This window comes from Bombina bombina, chromosome 6 (assembly GCF_027579735.1).
Source record: "Bombina bombina isolate aBomBom1 chromosome 6, aBomBom1.pri, whole genome shotgun sequence".
NCBI classification, from domain to species: Eukaryota; Metazoa; Chordata; class Amphibia; order Anura; family Bombinatoridae; genus Bombina; species Bombina bombina.
In genome coordinates, this window is record NC_069504.1 from 816,638,559 (window position 1) to 816,659,121 (window position 20,563).

The following is a 20,563-nucleotide window of genomic DNA, read 5'->3' on the forward strand; positions in this document are numbered from 1 at the left end:
TAATCCAAGTGGTGCAATCTGTTCAGAAGTAGACTCCTCCGGTGAAAGATATTACTATTTTAAGTACTCAGATTGTCCATGGTGAGTTTACTGTGTTTGGTAAGTCTGCAGGAGGTAGGGAAGATTCAAGAGCAGGTGACAGCCTAAAATCATTTCTTGCTAGTTCAGTATTGTCTTATGCCAATTATGACTCAGCTCAGGATTACACAATAATCAATAGTAAATTGCTGTAAGCAAAGTGTGAAATAGTAGGAGTAATCTGGATTGTCTTGTAATTTAGGTTAAAGGGACACTGAACCCAAATTTTTTCTTTCGTGATTCAGATAGAGAATGCTATTTTAAGCAACTTTCTAATTTACTACTATTAACAACTTTTCTTCGTTCTCTTGCTATCCTTTATTTGAAAAAGAAGGCATCTAAGCTTTTTTTTTTGGTCCAGTACTCTGAACAGCACTTTTTTATTGGTGGATGAATTTATCCACCAATCAGCAAATACAACCCAGGTTGTTCACCAAAAATGGGCCGGCATCTAAACTTACATTCTTGCATTTCAAATAGATACCAAGAGAAAGAAGAAAATTTGATAATAGTAGTAAATTAGAAAGTTGCTTAAAATGTCATGCTCTATCTGAATCACGAAAGAAAAAATATGGGTTCAGTGTCCCTTTAATAATCCCAGGAGCTTCATGAAAAGCCACCGATCATGGCCTCTTCGTAGCCACACCCCCACTCTCTGGATTTTCACAATAATGTTTTTTACAAACATTATTGTGAAAATCCAGAGAGTGACACTTCCCACTCATTTGCTTGCTATATATATATATATATATATATATTTATATATATATATATATATATATATTTATATATATATATATATATATATATATATATATATATATATATATATATATATATATACATACACACACACACACCACCGTTCAAACACTTGTCACGGTGATGAAAGCACATCGTCACATTTTTCATTGCTGTGAGACATAATTGAACTTGTGTGTGTGTGTGTGTGTATATATATATATATATATATGTATGTGTATATATGCACTTTTAATTTGTTTGACAGTGTTCAATTTCAACAGCGCATGCGTAGTGGTAGCAAGATCCTACACAACTTCCTTGTCACAATCTGCTACCTCTAAATGCGCATGCGGCTTATTTACATAATCGCATTTCACACATTCCTATTTAACATATGTGGAGTGCGAATACGTAATACAGAGCATGCGCAGTCAGAGGTAGCAGATTCTGATAGAACACCAGCTATTTAAATTCACAAGCTTAAAGGGACTTTATCCCCTTTATTTCAAACTTTTGTACTAAATCTGTTTTAGTAATTTCCACTGATTGCATTTACCCATCAATTTTAGTTCATTTTCTGTGACATACTAACACAAATTATACTCTTTGGGAATTGTTTTCTCATATCCAAATATGAAAACAAACAAACAAGTAAGCCCACATATGAAATGTAAAAATGTGCAATTTTTTAAAAAGCACATGAGAAATAGCCCAGTTCACCTTCCTGCTGCACCAACATTAAAGATTCTACAATTTATGCTTTTTAATAAAAATTGTTAATTGAAGTTTAGAAGATAACAATTATCACTTTACCAATATTATTGTTTGTAGAGGTTTTTAGTGCTAGACTGCTAGAATACTCAAAATGTCACATAGTAGACAGGTGATTGTCAGTGACAATCTTCCACTATATAGATGGGCACGAATCCCCTTATTTGAAAGAGAGTTATCACCTCTTTTATAGGAGGTATTGTGTTTGTGTGTGTTGTATCATTTGATGCAGCTACCTCCTTACAAAAAATACATTTGACTGGTGAATTAAATTTTTATGGTAACTACCCCTCATGGGAAAGATGGTGGTCTTGGTTTTTCCATAACGAGGTCTCATGGTTATAATTGTTTTTTTTAAATGTTTTAAAATCATATACAACTGTCATTTTGTTAGAAACACATGCATGGTTTTGCAGGCATGGGACACGGCAATACTAATAAGAATTAGCGAATAATGAGGTGGTAACTATGGGGTGTAAATTTGAACACTGAGGTTATACCATTATCACCACTATTCAAATACGCTTCACTTAATGTACACGCTGCAAGTAGTATAAACACAGTGTGTTGTGTAAACAAGAATTCCTCTCGTATAAGACCCTTGTGGAAAATAACCGATCATACACACACCGTTATATCGTAGATGATAAAGTTATGGATTGCAAGGAGCGGTATAACATATGACCGCAAGTAAACAATGGGTATCCAGCCACAGGGTTGCTAGGTGACGACATGAACCTATCAGGATTCAAGTAAGGCACACACCCACAACTTGTGCAATCAGGAATCTGAACTGTGTAAAGGGGTGTGAGAATATGACGCAATGCGTCTTGATTGGTTGGTTATCTCAGACTTAGGGTTTTTAAAGTGGCTCACCCGGGTACTCGGGTTGTAACTTTTGTAAAATAATTCAGCATTGAGAAAGGCCAGGTCATAGGCCGAAACGCGTTTGTTGTTAATATTATTTTTGTAGAGTGTGGAATATCTCTGGCACCTGAAGCCGACGTCTGCAGTTTATCGGCCAGGAAATGGGGATATTTCCACATATGATATAGGAGTGGTTGTTTCACAGATTAGCAGGGATACTTGCTATTTTTACTTAGACTTAATAAAGATTAAGTTTTATTCATATAATTTGAGAAAGAGTGCTAGACAAACCCTTTTCTTTTCCCTAGTTCTTGTATGGGGTTTGAGTTTTTCAGTATTATTATTAAGGGTAGCACCGGTCTTGTTATTAATTGGTAAGCCCATTATTTCTCTATTACATATTACCATAGTGCCAGTTTTATCTTTGCCAATGGGACGTCTCATAATAAGCCTAGTGAATGTTTTTTTATCTTGTTTTCTTTGATGTAGCCAATTAGATATAAACAAGCTTCTGGGCATTTCAACCAATCACTGTGAAGTTTGAATGTCAGAACACTACAGCTTTGAGAGTTAAATTGCAGTGAAAGCAGGCAAAATAAGTAAAGTGCATTGATTTGTTTTTTAATTATGCATAATATAACATTAAATAATTGAACCTTTTATGACAAATTTAAATATTGTTTACTGTCCTTTTAAACATTTTTTTTTAGAGAATTACATTACAGATGTATCGAGTCCACGGATTCATCCTTTACTTGTGGGATATTCTCCTTCCCAACAGGAAGTGGCAAAGAGAGCACACAGCAGAGCTGTCCATATAGCTCCCCCTCTAGCTCCACCCCCCAGTCATTCTCTGCCGGCTCTAAGCAATCGGAAGGGTAAAGTGAATGTGGTGTAAAAAAATGTAGTTTTTATTTTCTACAAGCAAGAGTTTATTTTAATTGGTACCGGTGTGTACTATTTACTCTCTAGCAGAAAGGAGATGAAGATTTCTGCAGGGAGGAAGATGATTTTAGCATGTTGTAACTAAAATCCACTGCTGTTCCCACAAAGGACTGAGGAGTGCAAGAAAACTTCAGTTGGGGGGAACGGTTTGCAGGTTAGGCTGCAATAAGGTATGTTCAGTCATTTATTTCTAGACAAGACTGTGATAATGCTAGAAAAGACTGATAATATCCCCATGAGGAAAGGGTAAGCTGTATTCAGAGACTAAGTATGGAATTTCAAGCTTACATAACGGGGCTAGTTTTATGCTGGTTGACACTACTTTCATGGCAAACGTTTTTCTCCAACATAGGTGTGTCCGGTCCACGGCGTCATCCTTACTTGTGGGATATTCTCTTCCCCAACAGGAAATGGCAAAGAGCCCAGCAAAGCTGGTCACATGATCCCTCCTAGGCTCCGCCTACCCCAGTCATTCTCTTTGCCGTTGTACAGGCAACATCTCCACGGAGATGGCTTAGAGTTTTTTAGTGTTTAACTGTAGTTTTTATTATTCAATCAAGAGTTTGTTATTTTAAAATAGTGCTGGTATGTACTATTTACTCAGAAACAGAAAAGAGATGAAGATTTCTGTTTGTATGAGGAAAATGATTTTAGCACCGTAACTAAAATCCATGGCTGTTCCACACAGGACTGTTGAGAGCAATTAACTTCAGTTGGGGGAACAGTGTGCAGTCTCTTACTGCTTGAGGTATGACACATTCTAACAAGACGATGTAATGCTGGAAGCTGTCATTTTCCCTATGGGATCCGGTAAGCCATGTTTATTAAGATAGTAAATAAGGGCTTCACAAGGGCTTATTAAGACTGTAGACTTTTTCTGGGCTAAATCGATTCATTATTAACACATATTTAGCCTTGAGGAATCATTTATTCTGGGTATTTTGATATGATTATATCGGCAGGCACTGTTTTAGACACCTTATTCTTTAGGGGCTTTCCCTAATCATAGTCAGAGCCTCATTTTCGCGCCGGTATGGCGCACTTGTTTTTGAGGACAGCATGGCATGCAGCTGCATGTGTGTGGAGCTCTGATACATAGAAAAGTCTTTCTGAAGGCATCATTTGGTATCGTATTCCCCTTTGGGCTTGGTTGGGTCTCAGCAAAGCAGATTCCAGGGACTGTAAAGGGGTTAAATATAAAAACGGCTCCGGTTCCGTTATTTTAAGGGTTAAAGCTTCCAAATTTGGTGTGCAATACTTTTAAGGCTTTAAGAATAATAAAGTGTGTTTAGTTTAAAATTTAAAGTGACAGTAACGGTTTTATTTTAAAACGTTTTTTGTGCTTTGTTATCAAGTTTATGCCTGTTTAACATGTCTGAACTACCAGATAGATTGTGTTCTGACTGTGGGGAAACCAAGGTTCCTTCTCATTTAACTATATGTATTTTATGTCATAAAAAAATTTAGTAAAAATGATGCCCAAGATGATTCCTCAAGTGAGGGGAGTAAGCATGGTACTGCATCATCCCCTCCTTCGTCTACACCAGTCTTGCCCATACAGGAGGCCCCTAGTACATCTAGTGCGCCAATACTCCTTACTATGCAACATTTAACGGCTGTAATGGATAATTCTATCAAAAACATTTTAGCCAATATGCCCACTTATCAGCGAAAGCGCGACTGCTCTGTTTTAGAAAATTCTGTAGAGCATGAGAACGCTGATGATATGGTTTCTGAAGGGCCCCTACACCAGTCTGAGGGGGCCAGGGAGGTTTTGTCTGAGGGAGAAATTTCAGATTCAGGAAACATTTCTCAACAAGCTGAACCTGATGTGATTACTTTTAAATTTAAGTTGGAACATCTCCGCGCTCTGCTTAAGGAGGTGTTATCCAATTTGGATGATTGTGATTATCTGGTCATTCCAGAACCACTATGTAAAATGGAAAAGTTCTTAGAGGCCCCGGGGCCCCCCGAAGCTTTTCCTATATCCAAGCGGGTGGCGTACATTGTTAGTAAAGAATGGGACAGGCCCGGTATACCTTTAGTACCTCCCCCCATATTTATAAAATTGTTTTCCTATAGTCGACCCCAGAAAGGACTGATGGCAGACAGTCCCCAAGGTCGAGGGGGCGGTTTCTACTCTACACAAGCGCGCCACTATACCCATAGAAGATAGTTGTGCTTTCCAAGATCCTATGGATAAAAAATTAGAAGGTCTGCTAAAGATGTTTGTTCAGCAAGGTTCCCTTCTACAACCAATTGCATGCATTGTCCCTGTCACTGCAGCCGCGTGTTTCTAGTTTGATGAGCTAGGAAAGGCGATTATTAGTAATTCTTCTTCTTATGAGGAGATTATGGACAGAATTCGTGCTCTTAAATTGGCTAATTCTTTCACCCTAGACGCCACCTTGCAATTGGCTAGGTTAGCGGCGAAAAAAATTCTGGGTTTGCTATTGTGGCGCAGAGCGCTTTGGTTAAAATCTTGGGCAGCGGATGCGTCTTCCAAGAACAAATTGCTTGACATTCCTTTCAAGGGGAAAACACTCTTTGGCCCTGACTTGAAAGAGATTATCTCTGATATCACTGGGGGCAAGGGCCACGCCCTTCCTCAGGATAGGTCTTTTCAAGACCAAAAATAAACCTAAGTTTCGTCCCTTTCGCAGAAACGGATCAGCCCCAAGGGCTACGTCCTCTAAGCAGGAAGGTAATACTTCTCAAGCCAATCCAGCCTGGAGACCTATGCAAGGCTGGAGCAAAGGAAAGCAGGCCAGGAAACCTGCCACTGCTACCAAGACAGCATGAAATGCGGGCCCCCGATCCGGGACCGGATCTGGTGGGGGGCAGACTCTCTCTCTTCGCTCAGGCTTGGGAAAGAGATGTTCTGGATCCTTGGGCGCTAGAAATAGTCTCCCAAGGTTATTCTCTGGAGTTCAAGGGGCTTCCTCCAAGGGGGAGGTTCCACAGGTCTCAGTTGTCTTCAGACCACATAAGAAGACAGGCATTCTTACATTGGGTAGAAGACCTGCTAAAAATGGGAGTGATTCATCCTGTTCCATTAGGAGAACAAGGGATGGGGTTCTACTCCAATCTGTTCATAGTTCCCAAAAAAGAGGGAACGTTCAGACCAATCTTGGATCTCAAGATCTTGAACAAGTTTCTCAAGGTTCCATCGTTCAAGATGGAAACCATTCGAACACTTCTTCCTTCCATCCAGGAAGGTCAATTCATGACCAAGGTGGATTTCAAGGATGCGTATCTACATATTCCTATCCACAAGGAACATCATCGGTTCCTAAGGTTTGCATTCCTGGACAAGCATTTCCAGTTCGTGGCATTTTCTTTCGGATTAGCCACTGCTCCTAGGATTTTCTCATAGGTACTAGGGTCCCTTCTGGCGGTGCTAAGACCAAGGGGCATTGCTGTAGTACCTTACTTGGACGACATTCTGATTCGAGCGTCGTCCCTTCCTCAAGTAAAGGCTCACACGGACATTGTCCTGGCCTTTCTCAGATCTCACGGATGGAAAGTGAACGTGGAAAAGAGTTCTCTATCTCCGTCAACGAGGGTTCCCTTCTTGGGAACTATAATAGACTCCTTAGAAATGAGGATTTTTCTGACAGAAGCCAGAAAAACAAAACTTCTAGACTCTTGTCGGATACTTCATTCCGTTCCTCTTCCTTCCATAGCGCAGTGCATGGAAGTGATAGGTTTGATGGTAGCGGCAATGGACATAGTTCCTTTTGTGCGCATTCATCTAAGACCATTACAACTGTTCATGCTCAGTCAGTGGAATGGGGACTATTCAGACTTGTCTCCGAAGATACAAGTAAATCAGAGGACCAGAGACTCATTCCGTTGGTGGCTGTCCCTGGACAACCTGTCACAAGGGATGACCTTCCGCAGACCAGAGTGGGTCATTGTCACGACCGACGCCAGTCTGATGGGCTGGGGCGCGGTCTGGGGATCCCTGAAAGCTCAGGGTCTTTGGTCTCGGGTAGAATCTCTTCTACCGATAAATATTCTGGAACTGAGAGCGATATTCAATGCTCTCAAAGCTTGGCCTCAGCTAGCGAGGGCCAAGTTCATACATCAACCATCAGGGGGGAACAAGGAGTTCCCTAGCGATGGAAGAAGTGACCAAAATCATTCTATGGGCGGAGTCTCACTCCTGCCACCTGTCTGCTATCCACATCCCAGGAGTGGAAAATTGGGAAGCGGATTTTCTGAGTCGTCAGACATTGCATCCGGGGGAGTGGGAACTCCATCCGGAAATCTTTGCCCAAGTCACTCAACCGTGGGGCATTCCAGACATGGATCTGATGGCCTCTCGTCAGAACTTCAGAGTTCCTTACTACGGGTACAGATCCAGGGATCCCAAGGCGGCTCTAGTGGATGCACTAGTAGCACCTTGGACCTTCAAACTAGCTTATGTGTTCCCGCCGTTTCCTCTCATCCCCAGGCTGGTAGCCAGGATCAATCAGGAGAGGGCGTCGGTGATTTTGATAGCTCCTGCGTGGCCACGCAGGACTTGGTATGCAGATCTGGTGAATATGTCATCGGCTCCACCATGGAAGCTACCTTTGAGAGACCTTCTTGTTCTAGGTCCGTTCGACCCACTCCAGCTGACTGCTTGGAGATTGAACGCTTGATCTTATCAAAGCGAGGGTTCTCAGATTCTGTTATTAATACTCTTGTTCAGGCCTGAAAGCCTGTAACCAGAAAAATTACCACATAATTTGGTATATCTGTTGGTGTGAATCTGCAGGATTCCCTTGGGACAAGGTTAAGATTCCTAAGAGTCTATCCTTCCTTCGAGAAGGATTGGAAAAAGGATTATCTGCAAGTTCCTTGATGGGACAGATTTCTGCCTTGTCTGTGTTACTTCACAAAAAGCTGGCAGCTGTGCCAGATGTTCTAGCCTTTGTTCAGGCTCTGGTTAGAATCAAGCCTGTTTACAAAATTTTGACTCCTCCTTGGAGTCTCAACCTAGTTCTTTCAGTTCTTCAGGGGGTTCCGTTTGAACCCTTACATTCCGTTGATATTAAGTTATTATCTTGGAAAGTTTTGTTTTTGGTTGCAATTTCTTCTGCTAGAAGAGTTTCAGAATTATCTGCTCTGCAGTGTTCTTCTCCTTATCTGGTGTTCCATGCAGATAAGGTGGTTTTGCGTACTAAACCTGGTTTTCTTCCAAAAGTTGTTTCTAACAAAAACATTAACCAGGAGATAGTTGTGCCTTCTTTGTGTCCTAATCCAGTTTCAAAGAAGGAACGTTTGTTGCACAACTTGGATGTAGTTCGTGCTCTCAAATTTTACTTAGCAGCTACTAAGGATTTCAGACAAACTTTGTCTTTGTTGTTTATTCTGGTAAACGGAGAGGTCAAAAAGCAACTTCTACCTCTCTCTCCTTCTGGATTAAAAGCATTATCCGATTGGCTTATGAGACTGCCGGACGGCAGCCTCCTGAAAGAATCACAGCTCACTCCACTAGGGCTGTGGCTTCCACATGGGCCTTCAAGAACGAGGCTTCTGTTGATCAGATATGTAAGGCAGCGACTTGGTCTTCACTGCACACTTTTTCTAAATTTTACAAATTTGATACTTTTGCTTCTTCTGAGGCTATTTTTGGGAGAAAGGTTTTGCAAGCCGTGGTGCCTTCCATTTAGGTGACCTGATTTGCTCCCTCCCTTCATCCGTGTCCTAAAGCTTTGGTATTGGTTCCCACAAGTAAGGATGACGCCGTGGACCGGACACACCTATGTTGGAGAAAACAGAATTTATGTTTACCTGATAAATTACTTTCTCCAACGGTGTGTCCGGTCCACGGCCCGCCCTGGTTTTTTTAATCAGGTCTGATAATTTATTTTCTTTAACTACAGTCACCACGGTAACATATGGTTTCTCCTATGCAAATATTCCTCCTTAACGTCGGTCGAATGACTGGGGTAGGCGGAGCCTAGGAGGGATCATGTGACCAGCTTTGCTGGGCTCTTTGCCATTTCCTGTTGGGGAAGAGAATATCCCACAAGTAAGGATGACGCCGTGGACCGGACACACCGTTGGAGAAAGTAATTTATCAGGTAAACATAAATTCTGTTTTTATTGAAAATATCGTTTTTTTGAGACACTTTGATGGTTCCTTTGGGTTTCTTTCAGGGGTTGTTACCCACATGGCTATTATTAAAACACTTCAGAATGTTTCTTTAGGCCTCACAAGCACCGTAGTGAGGTGGGAGGGGCCTAATTTTGCGCCTCAGATGCGCAGTTATATTTGACTAGAAGTTCAGGCTGTTTCACATGGAGGGTCCTGCTGCAGTTTGAGGGCTTATAAGAAGCTTTTTCCCCACAAATCTGGTTCCTAAGGGCAGGTAGGGCCACAGCAGAGCTGTGACAAGGTGCTGAACGTTTTTTAACCGTTTTTTTGGCTTACTGTCGATCCGGTTTTGGCATTAAGGGGCTAATCGTTTTTATTGCTAGTGGTGCAATCTTACTAATGCTTTAGGTACATACTGTAAAAATTTCGAAAAGTTTGCTGCATTTTTTCACTGTTTTGCAAAATTGTGTGCCTTTTTTATCTCTTAAAGGCACAGTAACGTTTTTTTCAAAGTGTGTTTTTACTTGATTAAAGTGATTTCCAAGCCTGCTTGTTTTACTACTAGTCTGTTAAACATGTCTGACACCAAGGAAAATCCTTGTTCAATGTGTTTAGAAGCCATGGTGGAACCCCCTCTCAGAATGTGTCCCACTTGTACTGATATGTCTATACACTTTAAAGAACATATTGTTGCACTTAAAAATGTGGCCCAAGATGATTCTCAGACAGAAGGTAACGAGGTTAGCCCGTCAACCTCTACCCAAGTGTCACAACCAGTTATGCCCGCTCAAGCGACGCCTATCACCTCTAGCGCGTCTAACTCTTTTACCTTGCAAGACTTGGCGGCAGTTATGAATAATACCCTCTCAGAGTTTTTATCTAAACTGCCCATGTTACCTGCAAAGCGTGATAGCTCTGTTTTTAAGAACAGATACTGAGCATTCTGACGCTTTAGTAGCCGTATCCGATATATCCTCAAAAAGCTCTGAAGCTGGGGTGAGGGAGGTGCTGTCTGAGGGAGAAATTTCCGAGTCAGGAAAGGTTTCTCCTCAGACAGATTCAGATACGTTGGCTTTTAGATTTAAACTAGAACACCTCCGCTTATTGCTCAGGGAGGTGTTAGTTACTCTGGATGACTGCGACCCTATGGTGGTTCCAGAGAAATTGTGTAAAATGGACAAGTACCTAGAAGTTCCTGTTTACACTGATGTGTTCCCAGTCCCTAAGAGGATTGCGGATATCGTTACTAGGGAGTGGGATAGACCAGGTTTTCCCTTCGTTCCCCCTCCTGTTTTTAAGAAAATGTTCCCCATATCTGACCCCATGCGGGACTCGTGGCAGACAGTTCCTAAGGTGGAGGGGGCTATTTCTTCACTTGCTAAACGCACAACCATACCAATTGAAGACAGTTGTGCTTTTAAAGACCCTATGGATAAAAAATTAGAGGGTTTACTTAAGAAAATTTTTGTTCAACAAGGTTTTCTTCTCCAACCTATTGCGTGTATTATTCCTGTAACTACTGCAGCTGCTTTCTGGTTCGAGGCGCTGGAAGATGCGCTCCAGACGGAGACCTCATATGAGGACATTATGGACAGAATTAAGGCTCTTAAGCTGGCTAATTCTTTTATCACAGATGCTGCTTTCCAACTAGCTAAGTTAGCGGCAAAGAATTCAGGTTTCGCCATTTTAGCGCGCAGGGCACTATGGCTTAAGTCCTGGTCGGCCGATGTGTCGTCAAAATCCAAACTCTTGAACATCCCTTTCAAAGGAAAGACCCTCTTCGGGCCTGAATTGAAAGAGATTATTTCAGAAATCACTGGGGGAAAAGGCCATGCTCTCCCCCAGGACAAGTCCTTCAAGATAAAGAACAAACAAAATAATTTTCGTTCCTTTCGGAATTTCAGGAGCGGTCTCGCTTCATCCTCCCCTGCTGCAAAGCAAGAGGGTAACGCTTCACAGCCCAGGTCAGCCTGGAAACCTTACCAGGGCTGGAACAAGGGTAAACAGGCCAAGAAGCCTGCAGCTGCCTCCAAGACAGCATGAAGGGGTAGCCCCAGATCCGGGACCGGACCTAGTAGGGGGCAGACTCTCTCTCTTCGCTCAAGCCTGGGCAAGAGATGTACACGATCCCTGGGCCTTAGAGATTGTATCCCAGGGATATCTTCTAGAATTCAAGGACTCCCCTCCAAGGGGAAGGTTCCACATTTCTCGTCTGTCTACAGACCAGACAAAGAAAGAGGCGTTCTTACGCTGTGTAGAAGACCTACATACAATGGGAGTGATCCACCCAGTTCCAATTGCGGAACAAGGGCTGGGTTTTTACTCAAACCTGTTTGTGGTTCCCAAGAAAGAAGGAACTTTCAGACCAATCCTGGATCTCAAAATTCTAAACAAATTCCTCAGAGTCCCATCATTCAAGATGGAGACCATTCGGACAATCTTACCAATGATCCAGGAGGGTCAATATATGACCACGGTGGATTTAAATGATGCGTATCTGCACATTCCTATCCACAAAGATCATCACCAGTTTCTCAGGTTCGCCTTTCTGGACAAGCATTGCCAGTTTGTAGCTCTTCCTTTCGGGTTGGCCACTGCTCCCAGAATTTTCACAAAGGTGCTAGGGTGGCGGTTCTAAGACCGCGGGGCATAGCAGTGGCGCCTTATCTTGACGACATCTTAATTCAGGCGTCGACTTTCCAAAGAGCCAAGTCTCACACGGAAATTGTATTGGCCTTTCTGAGGTCTCACGGGTGGAAGGTGAACATCAAAAAGAGTTCTCTCTCCCCCCTCACAAGAGTTTCCTTCCTAGGAACTCTGATAGACTCGGTAGAAATGAAAATATTTCTGACGGAGGGCAGAAAGTTAAAACTCTTAACCACTTGCCGAGCCCTTCATTCCATTCCTCGGCCATCTGTAGCTCAGTGCATGGAGACAATCGGACTAATGGTAGCGGCAATGGACATAGTCCCTTTTGCACGGATACACCTCAGATCACTGCAACTATGCATGCTCAAACAGTGGAATGGGGATTATACCGATTTGTCTCCTCAAATACAGCTGGACCAGGGGACCAGAGATTCTCTTCTCTGGTGGTTGTCTCAGGATCACCTGTCTCAGGGAATGTGTTTCCGCAGACCAGAGTGGATCATCGTAACGACCGACGCCAGTCTGTTGGGCTGGGGTGCAGTCTGGGACTCCCTGAGAGCTCAGGGCTTATGGTCTCGGGAAGAAGCTCTTCTCCCGATAAACATTCTGGAAATGAGGGCGATATTCAACACGCTTCAGGCATGGCCTCAGCTAGCTGCGGCCAAATTCATCAGATTTCAGTCGGACAACATCACGACTGTAGCTTACGTCAATCATCAAGGGGGAACAAGGAGTTCCCTAGCAATGACGGAAGTAACCAAAATAATCAGGTGGGCGGAGGATCACTCCTGCCATCTCTCAGCAATTCACATCCCAGGAGTAGACAACTGGGAGGCGGATTTTCTAAGTCGTCAGACTTTTCACCCGGGGGAGTGGGAACTCCACCCGGAGGTATTTGCCTAGCTGACTCAGCTATGGGGCACTCCAGAATTTGATCTGATGGCGTCCCGTCAGAACACCAAACTTCCTCTTTACGGGTCCAGGTCCCGGGATCTCCAGGCGGTGCTGATAGATGCTCTAGCAGCGCCTTGGTCCTTCAATCTGGCCTATGTTTTTCCACCGTTTCCTCTCCTCCCTCGTCTGGTTGCCAGAATCAAGCAGGAGAGGGCTTCAGTGATTCTGATAGCGCCTGCGTGGCCACGCAGGACCTGGTATGCAGACCTAGTGGACATGTCATCTGTCCCACCATGGACACTACCAATGAGGCAGGACCTTCTAATACAAGGTCCTTTCAAGCATCCAAATCTAATTTCTCTGCGTCTGACTGCTTGGAGATTGAACGCCTAATTCTATCAAAGCGTGGTTTCTCTTGAAAGCCTGTCACCAGGAAAATCTACCATAAGATTTGGCGAAAATATCTTTTTTGGTGTGAAGCCAAAGGTTACTCATGGAGTAAGATTAGGATTCCCAGGATATTGTCCTTTCTCCAAGAAGGATTGGAGAAAGGATTATCAGCTAGTTCCTTAAAAGGACAGATATCTGCTTTGTCTATTCTTTTACACAAACGTCTGGCAGAGGTACCAGGCGTTCAAGCGTTTAGTCAGGCTTTAGTCAGAATCAAGCCTGTTTATAGACCTGTGGCTCCGCCATGGAGTCTGAATTTAGTTCTGCAAGGGGTTCCGTTTGAACCTTTACATTCCATAGATATTAAGCTTTTATCTTGGAAAGTTTTGTTTTTGGTAGCTATCTCTTCTGCTTGAAGAGTTTCAGAGTTATCTGCTTTACAGTGTGATTCACCTTACCTGGTTTTCCATGCAGATAAGGTAGTTTTGCGTACCAAACCCGGTTTTCTTCCTAAGGTTGTGTCTAAGAAGAATATTAACCAGGAAATTGTTGTTCCTTCTCTGTGTCCTAATCCTTCTTCGAAGAAGGAACGTCTGTTACACAATCTTGATGTGGTTCGTGCTTTAAAGTTCTATTTACAAGCAACTAAGGATTTCAGACAAACACCTTCATTGTTTGTTATCTATTCTGGTAAGAGGAGAGGTCAGAAGGCGACTGCTACCTCTCTTTCCTTTTGGCTGAAAAGCATCATCCATTTGGCCTATGAGACTGCTGGCCAGTAGCCTCCCGAAACAATTACTGCTCATTCTACCAGAGCAGTGGCTTCCACATGAGCTTTTAAAAATGAGGCTTCTGTTGAACAGATTTGTAAGGCAGCGACTTGGTCTTCTCTGCATACTTTTTCCAAATTTTCCAAATTCGATACTTTTGCTTCTTCGGAGGCTATTTTTGGGAGAAAGGTTTTACAAGCAGTGGTGCCTTCCGTTTAAGGTACCTGTCTTGTTCCCTCCCTTCATCCGTGTCCTAAAGCTTTGGTATTGGTATCCCACAAGTAAAGGATGAATCAGTGGACTCAATACATCTTACAAGAGAAAACAGAATTTATGCTTACCTGATAAATTACTTTCTCTTGTGATGTATCGAGTCCACGGCCCGCCCTGGCTATTAAGTCAGGTAGCTTTTTTGTTTAAACTACAGTCACCACTGCACCCTATGGTTTCTCCTTTTTCTTCCTAACCTTCGTTCGAATGACTGGGGGGTGGAGCTAGAGGGGGAGCTATATGGACAGCTCTGCTGTGTGCTCTCTTTGCCACTTCCTGTTGGGAAGGAGAATATCCCACAAGTAAAGGATGAATCCGTGGACTCGATACACCACAAGAGAAAGTAATTTATCAGGTAAGCATAAATTCTGTTTTTGTGTTTACCTTTAAATAATGTTCATTAAGCTCTCCATAGACGTGTAATGAAATCTTCAAACTCTCCAACCCTCTCCCAATTTTTTCCATGTCTTCCTTCATGGAAGACTTAAAGGGACATGAAACCCAAATTTTTTTCTTTCATGATTCAGAAAGAGCATGCAATTTTAAACAACATAACAATTTACCTCTATTGTTTAATTATGCTTCCTTCACTTGTTATCCTTTGCTGAAAGGTTTATCTACGTAAACTCAGGAGCAGCAAAGAACCTAGGTTTTAGCTGCTGATTGGTGGCTGCATATATATATATATATATATATATATATATATATATACCCATTGTCATTGTGTTCAGTTAGAAACAAGTAATGTACTGCTGCTCCTTCAACAAATGATACCAAGAGAATGAAGCAAATTTAAAATTGCATGTTCTACCTAAATCATGAAATACATTTTTTGGGTTTCATGTCCTTTTGAGTCAAAATTAAACTTTTATGATTCAGATATAGCATGATGTTTTAAATAACTTTCTAATTTACTTTCATTATCAAAATGTGTACTACTAAGCATGTGCAAGAGTATATGCATGCATGCAATTGGCTAATTGCTGTCACATGATACATGGGGATGGGAAAATGGAAGTAACTGAAATTTGTCAGAAATCTAGTGCTCATTTAAATTTGAGTAAGTGCTATTGCAGTGCTGTTTTATTGTTGAAATCTACTGTATTTAATTGTCCTTTGAGGGACATGAGGCACTTGTTATATAAAATATTTAATTGTATAGTAAAACAACTTTGCAATAAACATTCATTATTTATTTCTCCCTCTTTTCCTGTAGTTCCTGTACAGGGAAGTTATCACCTAATTACAATGTTTTTTTCTGCAGTCTTCCAATAGATTAACATATTGGCAGAGTCTGAATGTTATTAGAACATATTAATACCTTGTTTCTGTAATTGTTTTGTTTTTTAATGTCAAATTTCGCCCACAACTTTCCTTCTTTGGAGGTGCCAATCCGGACCACCGTCATTGTGTTTACAAAATTTCCATTGTTTGGCGCCAGCATAAATAATAACATAACAAAATGCAAATTAGGAACAGATATGTATGTGGCAGGGTTAGGCCTGCTGAAGTCTGCCGTGTGCTCTTTCAGTTTGCACGACTGGAAAATTCTCAATCTCCAGATTTAAATTACAGGAAAAGGGGGGCAAAATAAATAATGAAAGTATATTGCAAAGCTGTCTTCCAGTTCTGAGGGTGGAAAGAGCACATGGCAGGCTGTACATGCCTAACCCTGACGCATATCTGTTCTTAAAGGGATAGTAAAGTCCAAATTAAACTTTCATGATTCAGATTGGGTGTGTAATTTTAAACAACTTTCTTATTTACTTTTATCATCAAATTTTGCTTTGTTCTCTTGTTATTCTCAGTTGAAAGCTAAACCTAGGTAGGCTTATATGCTAATTTCTACACCCTTAAAGGCCACCTCTCATTTGAATGCATTTGACAGTTTTTCACAGCTAGATGGCGTTAGTTCATGTGTTTCATATAGATAAAACTGTGATCACGCACGTGAAGTTATTTAAGAGTCAGCACTAATTGCCTGAAATGCAAATCTGTCAAAAGATCTGAGATAAGGAGGCAGTCAGCAGAAGCTTAAATACAAGGTAAAAAGTGTATTTTTATAACAGTGTTGGTTATGCGAAACTGGTAAATAAAGGGATTATCTATCTTTTTAAACAATAACATTTTTGATATTTAGTATCCCTTTAATTGGCCACAACACATAATCAGATAAAGAACTGCAATTCAATGTTAGTTTTGCTTAAAAATATTGTAATTAAATGTGTTTTATGCCCCTTTATATTATGACTTTTTTTTGGCGGGGGGTGCACAAATGGTCATTCACAAACAAGCATACTAAGCTTGATTTGTGTGCAACAGAAACTTAGTGAAATAAGCTCCTTCTGAGCTCTGTGTGGCAATCCGATAAGGAAATTGCTTTTGGCTGCTTGGTAACCTGTGGAATGCTACAATCGGCAAACCTATCTAGATCTTCTACATGATTCATAATATCAGAATACAAACATCAGTGCCATGATAGAATTAATTAATAACTGCAATAAAAAAGCATTATAGAATGGTGCTTTTGTCTGGTTACATTGTGCTACAAAGCGATGCCTGCTGGTTATTGCTTCCCTTTAGTTATTTGCTCACGGTAAAGGTTGTTACACGAGAACTGCTCAGCACTTACTGGTATATTCTGCCTCATTATTATGTTTTCTTGCCATAGAATTCTTTTAAAGGGATGTATAAGTAAAAAAAAAAATTAAAAAAAAAGAGAAAGTAAAGTCAAAATGAGCATTTTATTATTCAGATATAACATGTAATAATGCTTTGTTCTCTTGGTATCTTTTGTTGAAGGGCATACCTAAGTAGACACAGGAGCAGCAATGCACTACTGGGAGCTAGCTGCTGATTGGTGGCTGCACATACTTGTCTCTTCTCATTGGCTCACTAACACCCTGTAGTTCATTGCTGCTCCTTCAACAAAGGACACAAAAAGAAGGATGCAAATTTGATAATAGAAGTAAAGTGGAAAGTGATTTTAAATGACATGGTTTATCGGAATCATGTTGAGTTTCATGTCCGTTTAGACTTTGCAGTGTCAATGTCTGCTCTCAGAGTATTCATGAGACAAAATGCACTGGGTCTCCTGCTTGCGCAGTAAGAGTATTCTTGCTAATGTATATTTAGTGCAAAAATGCCTTTGTGCAAAATGAAAACGCTGGCGAGATACATGTAGTTGAATGGCGCCATCAGGCTCGCTGTGATTATACAGTGAGCGCTAGATGAGGTAAGTACAGTATAAGCTGCCAAATAATATATTTATTAAACATTTTTCAAACAAAAGGCTATCCTTATGTTACATAATTCTGCACATTTTATTTAAAGGGACAGTCCACTCCAAAATGTTAGTTTAAAAAGATAGATAATCCCTTTATTACCCATTCCCCAGTTTTGCATAACCAACATGGTTATATTAATATACGTTTAACCTCTGTGATTACCTTGTATCTAATCCTCTTTTGACAGCCCCTTGATCACATGGCTATTTATTTATTATCTATTGACTTGCATTTTAACCAATTAATGCAGTGTCCTGCACAACTCCTCGGGAGAGAGCACAATGTTATCTATATCCTTTTAGAAAAAAACAATTATGTTCACTTGTTTTCTTGCAAAATGAGCATGTAAAGTTTTCCATTGTAGCCACTGCCTTCAGAAAGATGAGAGGAGACATTTTTGGAACTTAAAGGTACAGTCTACTCCAGAATTCTAATTGTTTAAAAATATATATAATCCCATGATTACCCATTCCCCAGTTTTGCATAACCAACACTGTTATGTTAATACACTTTTTACCTCTGGGATTACCTTGTATCTAAGCCCCTGCAGACTGCCCCCTTTATCTCCGTTCTTTTGACAGACTTGCATTTTAGCCAACCAGTGCAGACTCCTCGGTAACTTCACGGGGGTGAGCACAAAGTTATCTATATGGCACATATGAACTAGCATTGTCTTGGTGTAAAAAAAAACTGTTAAATATGGGAACAAAGCAAATTTGATAACAGAAGTAAACTGGAAACTTTTTTTTTTTTTTTTTTTTAAATGGTATGTTATGTCTGAATCGCAAAAGAAAATATTTGGGTTTCATGTCCCTTTAATGTCCCTTTAAGGAAATTTTTTTACTTCATCTGTGTCTGAATTACATACATACTTTTGCTTAGGTCTCTTGCTATAAAAAAAACTATCTATTGTCAGATGCTGTGAGTTTCTTCATTTTTTTAAAAAAAAATTTTTAAAACCCTCGTTTATTGCATTCGTTTTACTTCTCCACCATCTTAATTTGTCTTTTTTTTCTTGCTATATTTTTCAGTCCTTCAGTGTGCAACAGTGATTGGATTCTGCTACTGGGCCTCTGAGCTTATTCTTGTTTTGCAACAACAGCACAAAAAGTACCACGGCTCCCAAGTATACGTAACCTTTGCCGTTAGCTTCTACCTTGTGGCAGGTGCCGGTGGAGCTTCAATTCTGGCGACTGCCGCCAACCTCCTTCGACATTACCCCACTGAAGAGGAAGAGCAGGCTCTGGAGCTGCTGTCAGAGATGGAGGCTGACTCCTACCCAGCTGAATACGATGTCATGAACCCCTTCCAACCACCGCCGGCTTATACGCCTTGAGTTTAAAAAAAAAGACTTATTTCTTTAATAAGAGAGAAACAGAAAGAGCAACTGCTTGCACCAAGGGGAGGAAATACTCCCAACATCTAGATGAGGGGTAGTCTACTACCCTTCTAAATTCGGGTTCCCACCGCTGACTTTATATTTTGCTTCCTTTGCTCTTCATTAGAGTCCTTTGTTTTTATTTTATGAACTTTCCAGGTCACTGTGTATTTTGTTGGTAATATACTTTCTACTGTTATGTTTTTTTAATTCACATAGGTTGGTATCTTGATCTGATCTTTTGGAAAAGGAAAGACTATATAAGCCAAACTTGTCTGGATCAGACATTCAGCAGCCCTGTATATTTATGGAAGATTTAGCAGGGTGTGACATTTTTCCATCAGATTCACATGCCATACTGAAGTTATCTGCAGTTAATGTGGTGTTTTTATCTAAATTTGTGTCTTGTCCTGTTTTAGTATCTTACTAAACTTGCAGAGGCAAAACAAATTATAGCTATTAGGGAATCTGAAAACTCCAACCTGAAGGAAGATTCATGTTGCCAAAACGTTGGCATGATCCTGTATTTAGCACTAACTTCTCACAGCTATTTACACCCATCAAGTATATCTGGATGAAAATTGTTGGCCAACAGCATGTTGCAACGTGTTTGTAATGTGGGGGTGGGGGGTATTTATATCTATGTAGTGTTTCTGGTTATGTTTCACATTTACTCTAAATGATGTGCATCTTTAGACTTTTGCTTTTGGAAACAATAGTTCCTAAGCAGGAAAAAAAAACCCATTAAAGATGTTTATTCCATGGCCTTCTGCCACACATACATACATATATTTATATGTATTTATGTGTGTGTGTGTAATCATTTTTTAATACTAGATTCTCCCTAACTTTTTTAAAAGGGACACAAATATTTGGGTGGAAAGCCAACCAATCAACTATTTTACCTTGACTGCTAAAGTATATTCTAAGTGTGTGTATGTATATGTGTGTGTGTATATACACACAGTATGTATATATATATATATATATATACATATATATACATACATACATACATACATACACATACACGCACACTATATATATATACACATACATACATACATATACATACACGCACACTATATATATATATATATATATATATATATATATATATATATATATATATATATATATATATACAGTGTATATATATATATATATATATATATATGTATATATATATATTCTAGTTTATGAGACCAAGGAGAGTTCCATTAACAAGCTTTTAACTTTTCAGGCATGTAAAGTTTCTTAAAGTGAAGTAAAGATGATGTATAGTTTTGCATAAAATTATTTGAAAATGACCAGTATCCCTAATAACTGGTATCTAAAAACATTGGCCTCTAATTGGTGTATTGCCCAAACCTCAACAAAAGACAAAACAGGGGGCTTCAAAGTTGATGATTTTAAATTAAAATTAAGC

At 40.4% G+C, this 20,563-nt stretch overlaps 1 protein-coding gene across 1 annotated transcript in view; it reads left to right on the forward strand.

Annotated features, from left to right (window-relative positions):
• The window catches only part of TMEM127 (transmembrane protein 127), a 51,968-nt gene extending 31,761 nt beyond the window's left edge, over nt 1–20,207 (forward strand). Inside the window, exon 4 of the mRNA XM_053718184.1 lies at nt 18,788–20,207. Coding sequence (XP_053574159.1) covers nt 18,788–19,092 — 305 coding nt within the window. The 3' untranslated portion in view covers nt 19,093–20,207. The remainder of the gene's footprint in view (nt 1–18,787) is intronic.
• The last annotated feature ends 356 nt before the right edge of the window (nt 20,208–20,563 follow it).